At 37.1% G+C, this 23,538-nt stretch overlaps 1 protein-coding gene across 4 annotated transcripts; it reads right to left on the bottom strand.

The window, feature by feature from the left end:
* Positions 1-448: 448 nt before the first annotated feature.
* Positions 449-23,446, bottom strand: LOC121874266 (AP-4 complex accessory subunit Tepsin-like). 4 transcript variants are annotated; one of them, XM_042378372.1, is made up of 10 exons: positions 23,359-23,413; positions 21,036-21,062; positions 19,663-19,856; positions 17,543-17,615; positions 16,780-16,871; positions 13,382-13,543; positions 8,552-8,612; positions 7,167-7,306; positions 2,919-3,117; positions 449-2,605 (listed from the first exon to the last, which is right to left on the bottom strand). In XM_042378372.1, the coding sequence occupies exons 3-10, from the start codon at positions 19,708-19,710 to the stop codon at positions 1,962-1,964; spliced, it is 1,419 nt and encodes a 472-aa protein (XP_042234306.1). In that variant the 5' UTR covers positions 19,711-19,856; positions 21,036-21,062; positions 23,359-23,413; the 3' UTR covers positions 449-1,961. The 4 variants fall into 4 exon arrangements, with proteins under 4 accessions (XP_042234306.1, XP_042234305.1, XP_042234308.1 ...); XM_042378371.1 differs by lacking the exon at positions 21,036-21,062 and having other exon boundaries at positions 23,359-23,446; XM_042378374.1 differs by lacking the exon at positions 21,036-21,062 and having other exon boundaries at positions 16,780-16,866; positions 23,359-23,446.
* Positions 23,447-23,538: the final 92 nt, after the last annotated feature.

The raw sequence follows: 23,538 nt of genomic DNA, 5'->3' as shown, positions 1-23,538 counted from the left end.
AGAAATTGTAGAATACGATTGTATTTTGGTATTAAAATAATAAAATCTGGAATGGTAAATATCTGACAGTTATGGAAAATGGATAATATTCTGACAATTTTGAATAATGGCAATACTGCAGTAGTTTGAAACATTCTGTTCGAGTTTTGAATTCTACAAGTTCTACTTATGGTAAAACTTCGGTTAAGTATGATACATTTGTGATGAGACTATGCTTTGGATACAAATATTATTGGTAATATATTGAAGGAACTGGTGGCATTCCTTGTAAACTGTGTGGCTATGTAAAGTCTCATACATTATATCATTACATTATGGAATGTAACTGTTTATCATAATTTAGGGGAGATGGTATTACTGATATTTCAGAGATGGTTTGTTATTTAATAAACAAAAATATGGTTAAGAATATTATGAAAAAATTCTGTAAGTTTAACATACGATTGTAGATTTTATGCATATTTATTTGTTGTATACATATCTGATTTATGATTACGTACAATATTAAAGAGCTCTTGTTAAGATTAGTTTTGGGCGGGCTAATTAGCATGCTAACCAGCACCTTTTGATGCATTTGTCAATAATGTAAATGATTTGAATTTGAATTTCATAGTTTTCTACAGTCCACAGGTTATGCTAACAAGATTAATGAGAATCTAAAATACAAAACTGATAATAATTTTAACATGCTCATCAGATTCTCTGAGGTCTGCAGATCAAGGAAATACATCTCCAGTTTTGAACTGTTATCCCGTTATATATATATATATATATATATATATATATATATATATATATATATATATATATATATATATATATATATATATATATATATATATATATATATATATATATATATATATATATATATACACTGCATAAAGAGATTCTTATTTTCAAGTCATAGCAGATAGGGTTCCTAATAGGAGAAAGGGTTGGTGATGGTTCCAGACAGCAGGGGGGCAGGAGTGAGGTTCTCAAGTCAATTTTTTCCTCTCATTTCTTCATATCATCAATGTCACATTTCATTGACAATCTTACTGTATTTTTAATATAATCAAGTGCCACATTTGATATATTAATTTTACATATTACAGGGTTCTATGGCAATTTGAAAGAGAACAAAAAACATGATGTGGACCTTCCCCCCTCTGACTGACAAATGCAGGTAACGGAAAAAGTTTTCTCGGAAGTTCCAGAAATTGCCCATTACATCATCCCTCAAATTCGGAAAAATATCCCCCAATTGTGGAATCTCATATTTTGTCATAGTTAGAACTGTCCAGAGATAATGGCCATTCCCTGCATATATCCTGGTTGCTCCCACAGAGCCTCAATACAGGTGTACTGTACTGGCTTTGTCACCATGAAAGATCCACATTCTTCAAATTTACGACCCTCCCCCACCCCTGAATTGCTCCTGCACTGCCACATAAGGTAGCAAGGAAAATTAAATATTATACACCAGAGGGAGTTCTAACATTCATGGATAATTTAAGTGATGAAGTGGAATTCATAGGAGAAATGGGCACAATGGTGAGGGCTGAAAGAGTGGAAAAAATATTAGAAAGAGAATGATGAAGACAGAAGTGAGACAGCTCTGTTAGAAGGCACGAGTGCTTAAGAAATATGAACCCTCACTAATTCGATATAGTGCCTCATCATAAGGGGTTAAGAGGCTCTTGGTATGACTGAGTAAAGAGGAGATGCTGCATCATAAGGGGTTATGAGGTTCTTGGCACAACTGGGTAAAGAGGTGTTGCAGCATAATAAGGGGTGATGAGGTTTTTGGCATGACTGGGTAAAGGGGTCCTTTGCAGCAACTGTGTTATTCGTGTCACAGAACCATCATAACCTATAACATCTAGCAGGTTCTGTCATGGATGTTTAATGTGTTGGTATCTCACAGGTCACTCAACAAAGGATTGTAGGCCACAAAAAAAGTTATTTCACATAATTTATATAAATTTACAGGTAATGAGTGACAGCTTCTTTGCCTTTGTACGAACTATTGACTGTAAACTACAATTTTCATGGAGGTTTTGCAAAGTTTTCCCAAAGAGATTATTAACCAAATTTGGGGGTAATATATCATAATGAATACCAAATTCCACAAGCAGAAGAAGAATAAGCAACCTTGTTGTTGCAAAACTCAAATTACTTGTCGGTAATGTAACATTATCAGTGAGGATTTTTGTAGATGAAAAATTAAGTTCAAGCTTGTCTTCACTGTCAATAGTCACCTGAGACCCATCTGGTCCATCTTGAGAAACAGCAGCCTGGGAAACTTCGAGATAATGTAAACTATTAATCAAAACTGCAACCTTTTCATCAATTTTTCCTAATAACAATGTAATATCAAAAACTGTACATTTCTGGCAAAGTTCCACAAGTCTATCATGGTCCAATGGCCATGTTATTTTTGGATCAACAACACAGTTGAGAAATTCTTCCTCAATTACTCCAGCTACTTGTTCTTCACTTGGGTGGTGGTCAGCTAATCCAATGGGAAGGTCGATCTCGGAATTTAGAGGTGAAGTAGAAGCTTCTTGTGCATCTTCATCACTTTCCCAGCCACCTCCAGCCCGACCTGCTCTGTGTGCTGAAAACATTTGTATCATAAATATCTAGTGGGTCTTTATATAATAGTAATTTATTTAAATTGTGAAGCTTTTTTTGTTCATAAATGTAATTAAAAAAAATATTAGCACTGTATGTTTAACAGTTTTAACACTTATGTAAGATCAGTGTGTTGTTTGGCATTACCCTGTAAATGCTGTCAGCTGCCATGCACCACATGGTCAATAGCAGGTAATGTTCCCAATGCTAGAACATGCTGGCAGAGTCCACTAGTTATACCAAACAAAAATGCACCCATTACTGGGAATATCTGGCATTAAGAGGGTTTACTGTACCTTTATACTTGGTTGGATGAGATGTGGACAAAACTGGTATGTGAAGATGTGAGCTTGACTGTGGTAAACAGGGTACTGATGAGCCAATAGATGGTAGAGAGAGTGGTTGGTAGTCTCCTTTTTCACCTTGGAGGAAGTCCAAACCCAATTTCTTGGTGTCTCCAGAGGGAGACATAACGCGCTCCACAATTCCACGTACCTTGCAAAAATAATTACAATGAGCTGATGTAGTGCTAAAATAAATATACTGTAGGTATTAACTTTACAGCAATGTTTGAGAGTTATTTTGAAAATCAATGAATACAGAAGGTTGAGGCAAGAAAACCTGTATTTTAGCCTAGGGAACAAAAGTAGTGTCTTGTAAGATATACCACCATCAGGTGCTCATGATCAGGATCTGGGAAACATAAGGCAGCATGTAAAGTCTAGTAGGTGGGTGATGCTATTAAATGGACAATGTTTTGTCGAGTGATAACACTTAGCTGCTTTCTCACACAGTAAAATCTAGATTCAGTGATTGTCTAAGAGGCTACCGAGGCTTTAGCTAATTTGGATATCATGTCCCAACCTTCTGAACCTCTGAGAATCTTCTAAACCTCACAGGTCCATCCACACCTGTAGTACACAGAGGCCCTTCTGAACCTCATAGATCTGTACCAGACTCTACATATGGGAAAAGCAAATATGAATTTTGGACTAGTAAATAGGTCACTTGGGTCATCAAACAAAATTAAAATATCTGGAAACATTATATTTACCAAAGGTAGAGTACACACTAAAATCAAGGACTGCAACGTAACTAGCAAATCCTCAATAAGTGTCCTAAATTTCAATAAAGCAATTAGGTGCCCAAAACAAGAAAATAATTCTGATGGGCATGAAGTGTGATTGGGAACTGAATGGTAATTGAAACTAGACTCTGTTTTGTAGCCTGGTACTGTGGAAGAATTGGTAAAGATCCTATCCCTAAACTATTTCCATGCTAACTTGGCCCATATGGTATGCCCCTTTTCTATAAAAATAGCTGATTGGTTCATAGAAAATGTTCGTATAGCTGTCCATTTATTCAAACTAAAATAATGTTAAATATCTGGAACATCATATTGCAAATGATTTAAAGGCATGAGCACTTCAGAGAGGGTGTTAGAAATTTTTAAATATTTATCATAAAAGGTCAAAGTCAAAGATGAAATTCACTTTTGAATGAAGCCTTTTCATTATTTCTTTGTTTTGTACCAAACATAAAGCAAACAGAAACAAATGACACTAATCTTATAGCACAATAGGCAATGAACTAAAGTTTGTATTGCTGGATATATCCCAAATAATTTAGAAATTGATAAAACTCGATATAAATACGTGCAGTCCAGGGGAGGTGAAATGCTCAGGGGAACAGCCACTGAACTTGGCAGCCACATCGACGGGTGATCAGCTGGACACTTGAATTGTACTGCCAGTACTGTAGAGCTCGCATTAGAATACTATACGGTAGGGTCGGGATATATCGCGAGATAGAGTCCAAAGTTGTTCGCTATATACTAAATCACGATATATAATTACATGTAGTCAATGGGGAAAATAGGGTTAGGTTCTGGAGGCCAAAAAAAGTGACTAAACTTGACTTAACGAGTTCATTTTCATACTAACTAAAGCACCAATGAACACTAGACTCAGGAACAACAGACTATTTCAATATCAATAACAAGGAACACCAGACTCGGCAGCTGACGCCACACTGCCACCCTCACTTGACAATCCCACACCTACATAAATGAACACCCAAAATATTAGTTACGGTATTAAATAATTTCCATTAAGCATTCCATTATCTTCACTTCACGTCACCAGCAACCCATTTACACTCACTTTAGAAGTCGTAATCTGCAGCAGAGTCGAATGCTTTCTCGTCACTCACTCGGAAAGACTGAGCAGGCGAGTGTGAATGTGTGAGTGAGCAGCCGCGGTGGCGCCTCTGGTGAGCAAACAATACATTTGTTTGCTATGGAGGTACATTTGAAATATTTCCTGCCAGATTTCCCTTGCGAAATAAAACAAAATTATCGCTATACAGTGATCCCTCGGTTAACAAAATTTTGGTTAACGAATTACCTTCCATAAGAATATTCAATTCGGTCAACGAAATTCTTACTTGCTTGGTGCCAATGATTCAGGGGATTTCCGACTGAAGCCCATGCTTGTCTACCACTCTTGAGAACCCCAGGGTGTTCAAACAACAAAAGGTGGTAAGAGTACAACTTGGAGTTTATTGGAAGTCCAACTGTAAGGCATGGGTGACAAGACAGCTGTTTAATGAATGGGCTGTTGAGGTGTTTTGCCCTTCTGTGAAGAGCTACCTAACCACCAATAAACTCCCTTTAAAGGCTCTTCTCCTTATGGATAATGCCCCTGGTCATGACCCTGAACTTGCCAGCACTTTAGAGGCTCGATTTGACTTTGTCAAGTGTTGTTTTTGCCTCCCAATACTACATCAATTATACAGCCAATGGACCAGAATGTGATCAGCAACTTCAAGAAGCTGTACATGAAGAAAATTTTCAGGTGTTATCAGGCAACATCCACTGGTCCTGAACTAACACTGGCACAGTTCTGGAAGACACAATTCAACATCCTGGAGACTGTAAAATTGATTGTGTCATCATGGCAAGAAGTCTCCATTAGATCCCTCAATTCTGCATGGAAAGCACTGTGGACATCAGCAGTCCATGATTTTGATAGATTTGAGGAAGAAGTGGAGTTGGACAAGGAGATTGTGTCCATTGGTCAGTCAATGGGCATCGAAGTGGAGGAGGATGATGTGGAAGAGCTTGTGATGTCTCATGAGCAGGAACTTACTCCTAAAGACTTGCAGCAACTGGATGAGATGTTAGAAGCTGACAGTGGTGAGGAGGAAAGGGAAAGTGATGACCATATGTCTTCTTCAGACTTAAAGATGTTGTTCACCACTGGGAGATGTTCAGGAAACTGGCTTCAAGGCACCCTGATGTGGAAACAACAGAACCTATTTTGTGTAATGTTGAGGACAGAGTGGTCTACACACACACACACACACATATATACAGTACAATGCAGATAAAGGAAATTACTGTCTCTAGAACAAATGGCTCCCTGTCCCAGCCATGAAAATGCCGGCAACTTTAAAACTGCCCCACGGACATTCTTGGGTACATCCAGAGTGCCATTCGCGAATAATAGAGGACTGCGAAATAAAAATCCGCGAATTTGGGGGGCCCCCTGTAAAGTATATTATTTACACAAACTGTTATTAATTCATTCATCACTGTCTGAATCACTACTGTCATCGTCAATGCCTATAATAAAACTTTTTCTAAGAGGGTCAAACGCTTTAGCTTTCCTACTATATTCATCTGTTGATAGTTGACGTCTGCTGGCTCTTGTGAGTTGAAATGAGCAAAATTTCCGCCAAGTCCATCGGCTGTTCCCATGAGGATTTTACTTCCCCCTGGACTGCGCATATTTATATCGGATTTTATCAATTATAATGTTATTTAAATGACTTGGGATATACTGTATACAGATTTACAGCTGTAGTTCATTACCTATTGTGCAATATGTTTGGTGTCATTTGTTTGTTTGCTTTATGTTTGGTACAAAACAAATAATTATTGAAAAATGAATTTCATCTTTGACTTCAACCATTTATGATAAATATTTAACATATTCTAACATCCTCTCTGAAGTGCTAATGCCTTGATATCATTTGCATTTTGTTATTCCAGATATTTAACATTATTTTAGAGAATAACAGGTCTGCTTACCAATTGTGAACACATTTAGTTTGAATAAATGAACAGTTACACAAACATTTTCTATGAACCAATCAGCTATTTGTAGTTATAGACAGGGCATGACTTACAGGTCAGGTTACCATGGAAATACTATAATTTTCAAAACCTAATTGGATCTTTGGTGTACTGTATAGCCTAGTCACAAATTGAAAGGGTCCTCAGAGCTCTAGGGTCCTAGCCCACAAGCTTGTCAATGTAGTACTGTACAGTAAATAAGGTTCCTGATTATTAATATGGCATGAACCACAAATAATGTCCACAATAAAATTGCCACATTCATATGAATGTGATCAACAATTGTCTTTATTGTACTTTCCAAAGAAAATGTGGTCATAATTAACCAAGTTCAACAAGATACCTAACTGGTATTAGGACTTAATCTACAGTTTATTCTATAGTGTACACTCTTCATTTTACTAACCTGATTTACCAGATTGTCACCTTGATTAATTGGTGAGCTGCCAAACCCTTCATATTTTCCTTTTGAAGCCTGTGACCCATACCCTTGAGAAAAGGATGACTGCTGACTGCTTTTGGTAGTTTCTTCACCATTCTCTTTACCTGGAAGATAATATTCATGCACAGTCTGACTTGTAAAAAAATAAAAATACAGCACATAACTGTTTATCTAATAATCTAAATATGGGGCTTGCAATTCAGAACTTGGTAAAGAACAACAGCTGTGGCTACTGTATTATACACTATTATGAAAGCTAGTGAGTACAGATTTACGAGAGGAATCAACAGGTGCGAAGTGCATGAGTATAGCAATCAGATATAGGGTAGGGGTAGAAAGTACAGTATACAGTACAGTATTTTCTCGATTTAACAGACTAATTCGAGCCACCCCCGTTCGTTAAATCAAAATTTCCGCTAAATCGATCTTTCTGTTATGTTCGTTCGCTTTACTGAACTATTTCACTAAATTGAGTAAAGTTATTCTGTGCGTTCAAAGTGTTAGTCATTATGATAATCACTTTCACCATGCTGTGAGTCACTTTCATTGTCGACAGGTGAGTCATCATAGTCTCTAAAAAGATCTGTTCAACACTGATCCCACTTCTTTCCGAAACGAAATTGTCACTTTTGATTATGTTGATATCCCAGTGGTGAGGAAGGGTCAGGGAGAGGGATTTGAGGAATGGCCAAGGAGGACCGCTGCTCAGCAGGAGCAGCACCAGCACCTGAATAGGTCTTGACCCTTCTGTATTACGTGTGTGGGAACAGCCTGGGACTGGGAGCAGCGTTTCATCACAGCTTGTGCTAGTGACAAGATTGCCAAATAGCAATGCTCCCGGTACAGTATATATATTATTATTATGTACAAAGAATAGCTTCTTCAACACGCAAACCATCCTTTGGGCGATGTGTCACGTTCAACTACTTAGTCTGACAATCACCAAATATGGGAAGAACCTCTAACCTCCAAATATTGTGAGTTATTGCACATCACTTTAGTCAGTGCATAGTGGTAAATGGTGTAAAAAATTTTACATCGTAAAACTGAATGAGAGTATATTTATCTATCGTATAGCAGTCTTTGCCTGTATTGAATAGGGCTGTTAAAATGTCAATTATGGATAAGCAGGGTTGTGAATAGCGAGGTAGTCCTGTACATTCATAGGACTGAAAAGCTTAAGACCTACCGTACTTCTTTTACTCAGATCCCCTCTTTTACTCATACTCACTGCTTGTTATTTAGACTTACTCACTTGTTTCAATCATACTCACCTTTCTTATTCTGATCCCCTATTTGACCCAACTATTTTATTCAGACCTGCCTTTTTTACCAAGTAATATCCTTACCTGCCATCCATATTTCATCTTCCTTCATGGTTCTAGGGTCAAATAGTAGTGTCAGCAGCTCCTAGAAATAATGAACAACATGAACTACTGTAGTAAGTATACAGTAGAGTACTGTATTTAAAAAAAAAAAAAAAAAAAAAATTTACATCATCCTTTCAACATAAATGTGTTGTAAAATCATATATCTCATTTTATGACAGAAAGAAGTGAATGACTTTTTATTCAAAACACACTGATCCTGTGTGGCAGCTGCTTTGTCACATTTGGACATCTCAATTAATAAAAGTCCTCCTGAGTTACATGAGTCTGACTAAAGCATCTGCACATATACCAACACTCACTTGCCTCCATTACCAGAAAATAGCAGATTCCATGAATGACTTAAATCTTACAAAAGTCATTAAGGAAAAGGGAGGGGGTGAAACGAGAGACTCCATGAATTATGCAGAATGTATCTCAACTGAGAAAATTAGTTAATTATATAATTTTATAAATTTACAGGTTTTTTAATGTACAGTAACAAAATATTCTAAGTGTTACATAAGAAACTTTGGGAATCTCCTCCTAACATACTTGGAGGTGAGGGTTCTTACAGCCAATCTAATTCCTGTTGCTAAAACAGTGGAAGAGAGCTTACTATTCGGGAGAGCTACATATAAAGAGAAGCCCCTGAGGGAATTGATTGACTGATTGATTGCGGTACTGGTAATTACATCCCTGGTGATGTGATTATTTTTTTTATGGGATTAGCCCACCTGGGCACAGGTCACTGACCCACATCAGGGCCTAGGGGGTGAAATTATAATTAATAATACAGGTTGTACCTCTCTAGTCCGGCAACCTCGGGACCTGACCGGTGCCGGACCATGGAAATTCACCCTTTTCCTGGATAGATAGTGACTTGTGCTTATGCTTGGAAGCACTAGCACCACTTTCTCTGCATCATGGTCTCTTTGAAGACATATTGAAGGGTTAAATGTCGTATAGTAGCTTCTCAAATTTCGCGAGTTTTTAATTCTTAACGTATTTTATTGGAACACAAAAAATTAATAAATAAAAATTTTGACGGCGGAAACTTGAATTTCGACGGGTTTGAACTGCCCGCCAACGTGCAGACAACGTGCATAATCGTGTAAACAGCATCATTTCTCTTATGTACAAAAGATTCATTATTGTTTATTACTGAATGTCTTTTTTATTGAATTAATGTTTATGTGTGCAAAATGAGCAATACAATTCATTAATAATACGTAGAATATTAAAACACGAGGAAATGAGACAGCATTGTTTTCGTTGATTACAAAACCAGTGACTGACTGGTTCTACATATAAAACTGAAGAAAATAAGACCTTGGTTGTAGCTGTAGTAAAACTAATATGGTTGTTTTAAGTAATGTTATTTAATGTTAATAAATGGAACAATAGAAGTAGCTAACGATAATGGTAAAGAAAAAAGAGATCGCGTATGTAAGTGCGCATGCGCACGTGAAAACATATCGTCATTACTTTACATAAGAATATGAAAGCAACACTTATTTACTGTTCATATATATTTTAATTAATGTTTCTGAATTTGTTTTTATTGAATTAATGTTTGTGTGTGCAAAATTAACAATACAATTTATTAATAATACGTCGAATATTAGAGGAGACGAGACGGCTGCCGGCATTGTTTATGTTAAAGCTTACGAAACCAGCGACTGATTGGTTCTACATATAAAACTGAAGAAAATAAGACCCTGATTTTTAGCTGTAGTAAAATTAATGTAAAAAAATTAATATGGCTGTTTGAAGTACCTGTAATGTTATTTAATGTTAATAAATGGAACAATATAAGTAGCTAACTATTAATGGTTAAAAAAAAGTGAGACTGCGCGTATGTAAGTGTGCACATGTGAAAACATATCGTCATTACTCTACATAAGAATATGAAAGCAACACTTATTTACTGCTCATATATATATTGAAGGGTTAAATGTTGTACTCTGTATAGACAAGCAGAGAGAGAGAGAGAGAGAGCAGCCGAACTGCCGGATGTAAACAAACCTTAATTTCCCGCGGCTTTGTTTTATTTTTTTTGTTTTTTAAGGGGATTAGCCCACCCGGGCATAGGTCACTGACCCACATTGGGGCCTGAGGGGCAAAAATTTAATACTCCTGTAATAATAATTCAGATAAGTAAAAAAAAAAAAAAAAAAAGCTGCCTATCTACCTATTGGACAAACTAAAATCGTTCCGGACCACAGAATGCCGGACTAGAGAGGTACAACCTGTAATAATAATAATAATAATTAATAATTAATAAAAATTAATAAAAAATATAATAATAAAATATTAATAATAATAACCATAAAGAAATACAAAAACAAAAAAATGTATCAAAGAGTGAGAAACGATGTACAATATGTATGTTGTGTTGCCAAGATTAGAGAAACAATTGAGACTGCAATTGTGTGTAAATGAGGCTGAAAGTCGGATCAGCAACCTGGCACTTCGTCACAATTTTTGTAATGCCATATGGCAGCAGGGTCTACCATCATACAACACAATATGCTTGCTTCTAATATCTTCCTAGGCGGTAGTACCTCCCTGTTTGATAACTGCCTACTACCTACTTAGGTCATATATTGCTAAAGTAAAATAAAAGCTTAAAAGACTAAAATCAAATAATACAAGGTAAAAAAACATCAATAATAAGTAGCTTAAAACTTTTGCAAAAAACATTTAAACGTTAATACAGCGGTCCCTTAGTTAACGAACACAATTCTTTCCAGAAGGTCATTCGTAAACCGAATATTTTGTTAACCGAAAACATTGTTTCAATGGGATTTTGGGTAATTGGTTCCAGCTCACCGAAAAGTACATGCAAAGTAAAAAAAAAAAAAAAATGCAGTAAAGTACACTTACTTTGAGGTGTGTATGTAGAAGGCTCCTGGTTGATGATGATGATGATGGGAATTAGAAGTGGGGGTGGAGGAGAAGGGAAGGAAGTGGGGTTGAAAGAGAAATCACCCCATGCTTGATGCCGTCATTTCACCCATAAAATTTTAAGTTCACTTGGTGTAATTCAAGATTATTTTCTTTAAATCAACACTGCACTGCACTATATACAGTATTGTCAATATGTTAAATAAATTTCAGAATGACCAATAATTGTACTGTAAAAACATAAAAATACTCTGTGTTCAAGAGACCCACAAGCAAGATGTTTCCTCCACTGAACAGAGTCACCAACTGAGGCGTTGGTGGATGAGTGAAGAGGCTGATGGGTGCACAAAAAACTAGTTCCCTGTACTGCAATTATGTTAAATAAGTATTAAAATGACTAAAAATTTTAATATAAAACTTGGAAAATTATTGAATAGTACAACCTTCTTGATATTTACTCCAATTTTAACAAATGTAAGCCCTAAAACCGATTTCTGTATTGGCGGACTAATCTTCCAGCTGGTGAGCAAGCCAAAGCATGTCAAAAAATTTTCATAAGAATTTCGTTAACCGAATTTTTGTTCGTTAACCGAAATGAAGATTCTTATGGAAGGAAATTCGTTAACCGAAATTTCGTTAACTGAGGGACCACTGTAGTTATAAAACTCAAAGCTTGTGAAGAAAGCCGGCTTCCTCACGAAGGAGAGGACATCCCCTCCCACACTACCCACTCCCTTCCCCAGCTCCTAAGAGACACATTAAGACCGGTTATCCCCCCCCTCCCCCATCACTGGGAGAGGTGCTTACAACGAAGATCTCTAAGATAGGGACACTCCACCAGCAGGTGTCCAACAGTCAATGGCAGTCATCACAATGGGGAGGGGGCACTTTCTCCATTAAAAAAAACAAAAAAAAACATGAGTCAGTCGAGTGTGGCCAATGTGGAGGCGGGTCAAAGCAGTCACTTGGGGGTGCGACAGTACCTGATGTCCCCAGGCACCCAAAGCAGGGTGGACGTCGCAGAGCTTGCTTACTTCGACAGCATCCCGCCTGCATTTCCAACTCACGTGGATGGCAACTCTTATTACTGGCCTCATATCAGAGGCATGTAGAGGGAAATGATGTGCCACAGGCAAGAAGCAGCTGCTTTTGCCACAGCATTAGCATGCTCATTCCCTTTTAACCCCACATGGGCCAGAACTCAGGAAAACTGACTTACCTGCCCCGACTTTGGATGAGAAACCCCCACTGTAAAATAGCTATAACTAAGGGATGGGGCGATGAGACACTAGCTAAGGCCTAGAGAGCACTGTGAGAATCGCTGAAAATTGTAAAATTGCTAGGAGGTTGAGAAAAATTAATCTTGAGGGCAAGTAAAATACCTGAAAGCTCTGCCATGAAAATAAATGCCATAATGGGGAGACTACCATCCCGAGAGAAGTCGGGAAAGACTACCTCAAAACCCACCCCCTGCATCCGACTTAGAGCAGTCGGTGTAAGCAGGGATAGTCCATCTGTGAGAGGAGACATGCTCTAAAAATAAAGAAAATGAACCACACAAGTCTCAGGGAAGGAGTACCTCCTTCCTTTCATTAAAATACTGACAAACTGCCAGAGTAATTGTCAGGGAAGTCACCTTGGAAATGCAAACTTTATAAAAATAAATTTTAAATCTAAGAAGCAAGATTCAGGCAATTTTGATTTACCCATATGATATACCATACAATGTTTATCAGGACAGTGTAACCCATCATGAGACCCCTAACTCTAGCAGGAGTGTTCTAGTTAGGGATATCTTGCAGGTCATTCACCTCTTCCTCACAAAAACATGATGGGATGTCATGCTTCAATCCTCCATTTTTAGTACAGTACAGAAAGAACCGAATACAGAATATCACACACCTGTATAGCTGAACTTAGGAAGAGTTGTGGGGTGTTGGCCAACACAGGGTCTGGTGGACCACCTGATGCTGTTACTCTGCGAAGTTCCCCATCCTTACCCCGTAAGTAAACCCGAACACCACGATGCCCTCTAGAACACACATGTTGGAGAATGCGCACTATCTGAAAAAAACAATAATAATTAATATGACTTAAATAAAAAACAAAGGGTCCGTTGATTTGATTTATAAAATTTTTTGGGGTTCAGTATTTTAAAGAAAATCTAAAAATAGTGGCACTACCACTAATTGGGTCAAAATGTAGTGGCACTACTGATACAGCTAATCATTTTAATTGGAATAATAATTCTTCTATATATAATACCAATTGGCATCAATGCACAAATTTGTAAAACACATTCAGGAGCTAAGTTGTTCCTTACAGTAAGTGAGACACTCAAATATTATATGCAATATTTACTTAAAATAAAATTACTGTGATTACATGTCTGTGGCTTCCAATGAAATTAAATATTATTTACTGGTTATTTAAAAAAATGTGTAACTATAAAAACACAAGTGTTTTTATTTAACTGACAAATCCTAAACTATACAAATATTGTACTTCAGTACGTGGTTCCATTGTTACATTAACTGTACGTGGCTTCCTATAGACTCAAATATTCTTGACTAGTTGTCTAAAAAAAAATATATATAAATTTTTAACTACAGTACACAAACAACATTCACATAATAAACAAATGTTCCTGATGGGTTAAAGAATGGCCACACATTAGTTTTTGTTTTTTACGGGCATTAGCCCACCCGGGCACAGGTCATTTTATGATCCACATCAAGGCCTGGAAAAATATAATAAAATAATAAAATTAATAACATTTAATATAAATTATAATTATAATAATAATAGTAATAATAAAGGGCCATAAATAATACAAAAATTATAAAATATATCAATAGTGAGAAATGATATACAGTCGACCCTTGTTAAAACTGACTAATGGAGGGGAAGGGTGTCCGCTTCAGCCGATTGTCCGAATTAACCGATTTAGGGGTTAAAATTGCATTATATTGCATTATATTTCAAAGAAAATGCAGTGAGTTTGTCCTTAGCCTTGCATATGTCCGAAACTGTTTGCTTTTTAACACCATACTCGTCACAAACTCTAGCCACCGAAGCACCAGCCTCTAACTTCCTTATAAGTTCCAGTTTCTGGTTCACAGAAAGGTTCACATGCTTCCTCTTTGGCGTATTACTCCCCCTTGAAGACATGATGTAAAATACAAGGCTGAAAGATGCCTTAATCACTGAAATATCAACAAAAATTGCAGGGCAACACAAAACCGATACTCGAATATGGAGCTAAGTCAACAATGACTGGCGGTCTGGCATTCGCCATCTATCGGACAATCCCAGAACCAGAAATTTGACATGGACAGTCCCTCGCTTAATTCAGATTTCGTCCGATTTATCCGATATCCGGATTAAAGGGGTCCGTTTTAACGAGGGTTGACTGTACAGTCAGTTCTGCTATAACGCGATAGTTGTGTTCTTGTAAAACATCGTGTTATAGAAATTCGCGTAATAGAAATAACAAGGCTTATGGAGAAAATAGGGTTAGGTGCAGATTACTACTCGAAATCGAAAAAAATTTAGAGTTAGCCTAACACAAAGGTTAGCACAGTCTAAATAAATGTTACATTCATATCTAATAATGAAATTATACAGTAAATGTAACACTTTACCTTGAAAAAATATGAATATAACTTGATGGGGGAGAAGGGTGATTTTGAGGTTGATAATATCGAGCTTCTCTTCAAGGGTTACAGCCTTTCTTTTACGATCATCACCGGGAATGCGATCACCAGAAAGCTTCTTGGAGATATTCTTCTTTACCATATTCACAGTTAATACCACAAAATTGGAGAAAATAGTCAGCAAAAATCGCGTTACAGCAAACAAGCGTTCGCGTTATACAAATATCGTTCCTCTATTCATAAATCGCGTTAGAGCCAATTCGCGTTGTCAAAACACACGTTATAGCAGAACTCACTGTACGGGATATGTATGTTGTGTTGTCAATAGTATGAGAAACAATTGAGACCCTGCAATTGTGTGTAAATGAGGCAGAAAGTCAGATCAGCAACCTGGGACTTGGTCACAATTTTCGTGATGCCATACGGCAGCAGGGTCTACCATTAGACAACACATTATTCTTCCAATATCTTCCCAGGCAGCAGTACCTCCCTGTTTGATAGCCTACTACTTACTACCTGCAGGGGTCATGTCTGACCAGATGCTGACAGCCCAGCAGAGTCAGAACTTGGTATCACATTCCATTTGCTTTTCAACATGAACATAATTAGTATGACCACAGTCTGTACTTGTCTAATACAGTATAGGTACTGTAGTAGCCAAGTTATGAATGGGTCATGTTCCTGGACCCTGTTCATAAGTTGATGTGTATGTAAGTCAGAATAGTTTTAATTCCATAGGTTAGTTTAAAACACATCCCTGCCCATACATACAAAACAACAATACCGTGAACTCTCAAAGATCCAGACTAAAAGGGGGGGACCACCTGTCAGAAAAAGTAGACTGTCTGTGTCTTCAAACGAATGTACTAAATGTATAAAAACGTTAAATAATGATATAAAATATAACACCAAAAATAGTGTAAAGGGGAAGGGGGGGGGGGAGATTTATTAGTTTTCATTTTCTTTTGTACTACGTATTTTCTTATTATATCTGTGTAAGAAGAGATATCTTTCCTTTTGTATATATATTAATTTGAATATTTTCTATTTCTCTTTTCTTTTATCATATATTACTTCTATCTCAGTTTCTTAACTTATATTTTCTAAGTTAGTATATTTTTCTAAGTCTCTTTATTTCTGTATACTTATTCCTTTATTTTCTTTTCTTTCTTATTGTTTATTTCTTTCAAAGTCATTATTTATTTCTTATAACTTCCTCTTATTTTTTCTCAAGTATGTATCAGTGTTTAGTTATATTTTATACAATGGATTAACCTGGGAAAACCATATCATTCTTTAACATCTCTTGAAAATAATCATTATACTCACAAGGTGTAGACTGTCACCACCCAGGCTTTTATTAGAATACTAGAATACAGGTACACCACCAATTTTCCGGGAACTGATGGTACGGCACCTCCTTTAGTCCGGACAAAATTAAGAGAGGGCACTTAACTTACTCCCTTCCCTCCCTCCCAGCCTGGTTGAAGGTAGTTTTAGGTTTAAAGTTTTTATCTTATAAAATGTAGCTGACTAGACCTAGCAGAATATAAATTTCATTGCTGGACTCCTTTTAATATAGTGATTAATTTGTAATATAGTAACAAGTAAAAAAACAATAATAATAAAAAATGATGATCTGACCTTTTGCTTACCGGGCCAAGATACACTTTGGAGGCGAGTCAGGAGAAAGTCAACAAGAAGTTGTCGGTGTCCAGGAGAATGGTGACTCAGTTCAAAAACATGTTAAGGAAGATCTATTGCAGTAAGATTTTCAGTTTAAGAACCTTTAGATATTAACTACAGTCACAGAATAAGTGTAACATATACTGTACAGTAGATCCCACTCAAGGCTACTGCATCAGAATAAAAAATTACTGAAAATCCAACCTTAAATGTATAAAAGGGTATCAACATATCCTTTCAAAGCAAATCAGGCAGGGTTGAGAGTATCCTTGCACAACAGGAATTGAAGTGAATTGGCAGAATTCCTATATGGTTAGTTATGGTTATGGAATGGATGAGTCATTAGGGCCTTGACTTATGATCCATATTCCCAACTAGTTTTCAAGAACTATTTGAGCACATTTTTTATCCAGCTATGAATGTTGGTTAAGTGTTCACCAATATAAAGAGGTTGTTTTTAACAAGCAAATTCCTGCTGTACAATAATGCATTCCAGTACCTGTTGTGCACTAACAGGCTCTACCCAGCTAGTTTTCCCATGATATTGTCATTCATGAGTCTCACCAAGAAACAGTTGAGAAAAATACTTATCCTATAATACAACCTGTTATATGGAAACAAAATGTTCTCTGAATCAAATAATGTTTCAAGCCCTTTTCTAAAAATATAATTTTCAAATATATTATACAGCGCAAAAAAATTAATACTTCCAAAAGGATACTGATGATCTCTTCAAAGAGGTACCCAGGTAGTGGAGTGTCATTGTCTACTGTTGCTTTATTCAGAAGAGGATACTGTAAAACAAGAAAGATTTATCATTAGGATTACAGAAATCATTTGCACCTGTTAAATCAATTGTTACAACTAAACCAGATAAAAGTAATGGAATGGTGATATTTAACAAAAACGATTACATCAAAAAAGTGCACGAGGTACTTAACGATCGTACTAAGTTTGTAAATATCAAAGAGAAGGTTTTTCCATGAATTATTGAATATGAATGTAAAGTCAACAATTTCTTGAGAAAACTTAAGGCCGAGAAGGCAATCAATGAACACACATATTTAAAACTAAAACTATTCGTGTCTAGGGCTCGGCCAGGCATAATGTACGGAAGACCAAAGGTACACAAAGATGGTTGCCCAGCCCACCCAATACTCTTTGGCATTGGGACATTTTTTTACAGGGAATAGCCCACCTGAGCACAGGTCATCGACTCACACTGAGGCCTGGGTGGGAAAAAATAGAGAAGAAAGAAAAAATTAGAAGAGAAAAAGAGTACAGTAGAACCTCAATAAATCGGACTAATTGGGGCAGACCCCAGTCCGAAAAATCCGAATATAGGGGGAGGGGGGGGGTGGAGATAACACTGCTTATCTGAACTTTTTAAAGAAAATCAATTGATGTTATGTTATTACTGCACCTCAACAACTATGGTCTTTAAGTGTATAATAAGGTTATTAAAAGAATATTACATCAACAATAAAAAAAAAATATGAAACAGAACTCTCTGGGTTGAAAATCAGACATGTAAGTCTGGTTGTCACCGAGATGATTATTGTTTACTGTAAAGTGTTACATATAAGCAACCACAGAATATGTCTTATGAATGAAGAGAAAACTGTATACGTACTGTACAGTACTATAAAGATAAAACTAAGAACAAATAAGTGTAGGAGTATATTGTATGGGAAGACGAGTGTTTATTTGGGAGCAGAGGGGAGGGGAGGTAGCATGGGTGGGTAGCTCCCTCCCCCTAACTCCCACAAAAGAACAAATGCCAGTATTCTCGCTGACACCAACTGTAGGAGCATCGAGGCTACCATTATCCATGAACAACTACATTGGACTGGCCATGTTACCCGCATGGACGAAAGTAGACTGCCAAAGCAGCTACTTTACAGTCACCTAACGAATAGTAAATGTAAAGCCGACAAACCTGAAAAAGTGCCAAATCGACCCCCTCACCTGGGAGTTAATTACTCTACATCATAACACTTGGAAGAGCACCGCACGAGAAGGTGTCAATGCGTTTGAGTTAGCCAGACTGCAAACTGAGGCAGACAAGCGCCAACACTGGAAAGACGCTGCCACCGCCCCTCCCGCAGTCGATGGAGCCCTCCACGTGTGCAACAAATGTGAACGACGCTGTGGGTCCCATATCAGCCTCTTTAGTCACCTCAAAACTCACCAACCGAGGTGACATCCCTAATAACTCATATCATTATATCATAGCTGGATGATCGTCATACTCGATTCTGAGTGATAGCAAAGTAGAGTGTGTGTGTAATAATAATAATTAACGGTTTATTGAAAAAATTCTGCAGCCCGAAGGCTGAAAATATACATTGGACATAAATGACTTATTACATACATTAGTAGTTTAACAAAAGCCTTCATTAGAGAAAGGTAAAGGAACATACAGTGAACATACAGATTAATGTAGGTGTTGAACAGCAAACTCGTAGTGTAGTAACTTATGTGTCAGGTGTTTTAGGAGAATGATGGCACATTGAAGGCTATTTGCAGACTTAATAATATTGCATGATAATAATGAGTAAACTAGCAAAATAATTAAGCATACAGTACTGGTAGTAAATAAAAAAAAATATTCCAGCATATTTTCATTATTAGTACTGTACTATTTTCTCTCAGAGTTTTTGTTTGTAAATCAATGTGGGTTTTTTTTTATATAACTTCAAATTTTTGTAAATCAAATACTTATAAGTGCAAGTGAAATCTTTGTGACCCACAGGTCCTACAAAAATATTAATCCATATTATTAAGGTACTTACATGCAGCAGTATAGTACATGTACAATAATGTCATCCAAACACTCACATAAGTTGCAAAGTCAACAACACTTTTTGCTTCTTTCAACAACTCCATGTCTTCTTAAAGTCAGTAGTGCTGCACCTAATTTTGGTAATTAGCACCTTGTACAGTATAGGTACCGTACCGTGGCTTGAGTGTTGACTTATATCTTGATTTATCTACCGGGTATGCATTTATTGACTGTCTTCTGTGGGATTTTTCTGAAATAGATTTTTCAATATTAGTTATTATTGCAATACTGTACTGTACAGTCATACCCTGCATTATGGATACTCAGGTTGCAGAATTTGTAAAACATGACCAAAATTTCAGGATATGACCAAAAATTCAATCATAAGGATAAAGGATAAAATTTTCACACAAAGAAGCACTACCAAATGAAGAATTTTACCAAAATTACATTACAAATCTTTATTTTTTTTTTGTCTTATTACATTTGATACTTTGTTTGGCAATGTGTTTCATACTGATACTCATCCTGTCTGTTTAACCCCTTTGGTACTGACCCCCACCCAGATCCCAGATGACGTACCCCAGAAAGGTTGTGATTTTCTTCAGAGACCAAACTAAATAAAAAATATGGTGGTGGAGCATGATAATGGTGGAGGAACTTGATAACACTAGATGACATAAGAAAAACATCTAGCCCGTCATCTTCCCCTGGTTCTTCCTTCTCATGTTTGCAGAGTTGAATAGCTCCATCGCATTTGGTGTTACTTTGAAATCCCTGCAACATTTTCCTTGGAACTGGAGGTATGAGCGAACTCTAATAATTGCGTACAACATTTCAGAACCGAGCTGATTTCGTGATTTGGTTTTGACATTGGTTACCGTGGAAAATATTCTTTCAGCAGCAGCATTGCTCGTTGGTGTTGTGAGGCAAGCCATAGCATAGGTCCCTAATTCTTCTTTGCCTGTTGAATTCTTGTATTGCAACACCCCAGACCAGAAAGAGATAGAATCTGTGGGAATTTTGCCATAAAAAACCGACTCCTCCGCCCAAAACAAATGCATTATTCTTCTTTACTGCTGCTCAATGATATCTTCTTTTTTCACTTCGAAGGTGGAAGGTCTTTGAATGGCACGCGTTCAGTCTGGCTCAATACCTTGCGTGGAGCAAACATACTCGAGCCTTTGAAGATCCCCGTCGATGCTGAAAGCCTGCTTTCCTCTTGTTTTAAGGCTTCGATTGAAAGACCAGCACATCACTCTTTTACTTCATCTACCTTGCCAACTGCTTCAGCAGAGTGATTCCGTTGGTTTATGAAGGTGTACAACTCGTGCATGAATTTGGCACCATAGTCGACCATGTTTAGTGGCAGTGGTTTTCCATTCCTGTCAAGGATTCTATCTTGCAAACTCTTGTGGTGCTCACTTACCAGTTCTTTAGGATCAGCATCTGTTGTCTGAAAAAGAGAATGAACTCTTTCAAATTCTGTAACGATTGGTGACACATAGTGAAAGTACAACAAATTGACTGGATCCTCCAGCATACCCAGAGCTTCTCTTGCTTTGTAGAGACAGGAAGCATCTGCCCTTGGAACTGTAACAGCAAAGTAGGCTTTCAGTTCCTCCCAGTTTAAGAGGATATTGTAGATGACTTTTCCTCGAACTAGCCATCGTGTACATAAGAGTTTCTGAAAGGGAAGAGGAGTGCCCTTTCGTTCTTCCTTAGCATCCACTACCCTAAATAGTTCCCGTTTCCTTGGAGCGATCATCATAGGCAGCGCCCTACACATGGACGATGCAGCTACTCTGCTTGAGTGCCCTTTCGATTTTTTGTGATATGCCAAACGAGATGCTTTGGGAGCTAACTGTGTTTTACAAACCTTGCAATAAGCATTTTCACTTCCATCACTGGGTCTACTAACCCAAACGTATTTTTATTCTCATGATTTGTTATATTTTCTGCCACTGTCTTTGGTCCCTTTCCATTTACTAGTGGACATTTTGAAAACTAGCAGTCAAAATTTCAAAAAATAACTCGGATGGCTTTGTAATATCTGATGCTTAACCCGTGTAACTGGACACATTCAGCCTGAACAAGTCAATTATGAGAACTAACAACTAAGGTCAGTCAGCTCAGTAGGACACATAATCATGTGACTAGGTTAGGTCACTGATTAGGTGAGGGCCTGACAAGGTGAGGTCACTGAGCAAGTGTTGTGATTGTGAAATCTGAAAATTAGTTAGACTTGTCTTCAAAATCCACTAGATGAGGAATTAATACGTGTTTTACAAAATTCGGCAAAAAAAATTTGACCGTGACCTTCCATTTTTTCATGGCTAGGCAAAGTTTTTTACGGCCAAAGTAGAGAAATTTGGCCGTGGAACGAAACGGCCATCTGGGATGTGTGTGGAGCGCCACAGACATCCCCGCCTCCACACATGGGAAGGCATATCATACAATATTAATCTATCTTACACTCTTACAGGTTAGGTTAGGTTAGATGACTCGTTTTTGTGTTCTTCCCCACCCAATAACCCCGATTTCCTAGGCTCTCCCCCATTATCGTTAGAGGTTCAGGGTGGGGCAAGAACGAGCAATTTCCAACAAAAATGAAGGTCAGATTTGCTTAAAACACACCAAAATACACTGGAAAAACATATTGGTCAACCCCTAAAGACTCATGTCTTAAGGAAAGTAAAAAATTACCTTTTACTCAAAACTGACTGCCATTTTTGTGCAAATTAGCGGTTTCTGTTATAAATGAAAATGTTAATTTTTTATGCGAAAACCGCTAATTTGTACAATAAATGAAGGTCAGATTCGAGTAAAACACCATAAAACTATTATTGTATAATGATCCTCCCCATACTGGCCAGATATAATGTGAATAATATTGATGATGTGTTAAAGGAACATCATTCCAGTTCTTCCTGACTATTGTGGACTTGATCTCACCTTCCTCTACTGTATATATATTTGACTTGTTATGTATTTCTCCTTAGTCTGTACTCACCCCTGAAGATGTGAATTACACGAAAGCGCTTGGGAACTTCGTGTTTTCTTTTTTCCATGTGTTTATCAGCAAATAACTGAATCACGCGGACCTACAGTGATTTACTTACATTTAAGTATACTGCATTTATATATACTGCTAATGAATATGATGTATTTCCTTCTTTGTGTACGAACCTCTGACCTGCATGGCAGTGAACAGTGACATTACCCACATGAATCTGACCTCTATACATATATAGCTGTTAATGAATATGATGTATTTCCTTCTTTGTGTATGAACCTCTGTCCTGCGTGGCAGTGAACAGTGATACCACCTTCAGTGTCAAGACCTGACTGAATTACTCAGAATAGGCAAACTGTACTACAAGCTTTGCCAATAAATTTGTTAAACTAAACTATATATATACTTGTGACACTTGCCAGATGCTTCTGGTGTTATTGTACAGGGGTACCTAGTGACAACACTAGGATCCAGTTTCCTCTATCAAGGAATAAAATATTGAAATTGAATTGAAATGACCGGCTCCTACCAGTGTTAACACAGTAACGCTAAGTGCCAGTAGTACCATGACAATACTATCACAGTCACGTCTCACCTCCAGTACCATGACAATACTATCACAGTCACGTCTCACCTCCAGTTTGTTTACCTTCTCAGTAGCACACAACCCCTGGTAAAATAACTATATAATCATTATCTAGTCAAGTGTCCACATAAAACATAATATTTAACTCACCCATAATACCTTCAGTGTCTCGTCCCAAGGGAGGTCACCCGGGTCTGTTCCTTCACGTTCTCTAATTTCATCGTAAAAACCCGAAAATACATTGATTATTTTTTTTCTAACTATACATATTTGATTTATTAAATAACGTGTTTATTAATCGTAGAGTACTTCATTAATATATATATTTAT

Source organism: Homarus americanus, unplaced genomic scaffold (genome assembly GCF_018991925.1).
Source record: "Homarus americanus isolate GMGI-L3 unplaced genomic scaffold, GMGI_Hamer_2.0 scaffold49667, whole genome shotgun sequence".
Taxonomy (NCBI): domain Eukaryota; kingdom Metazoa; phylum Arthropoda; class Malacostraca; order Decapoda; family Nephropidae; genus Homarus; species Homarus americanus.
This window is presented reverse-complemented; position numbering and strand designations above follow the sequence as displayed.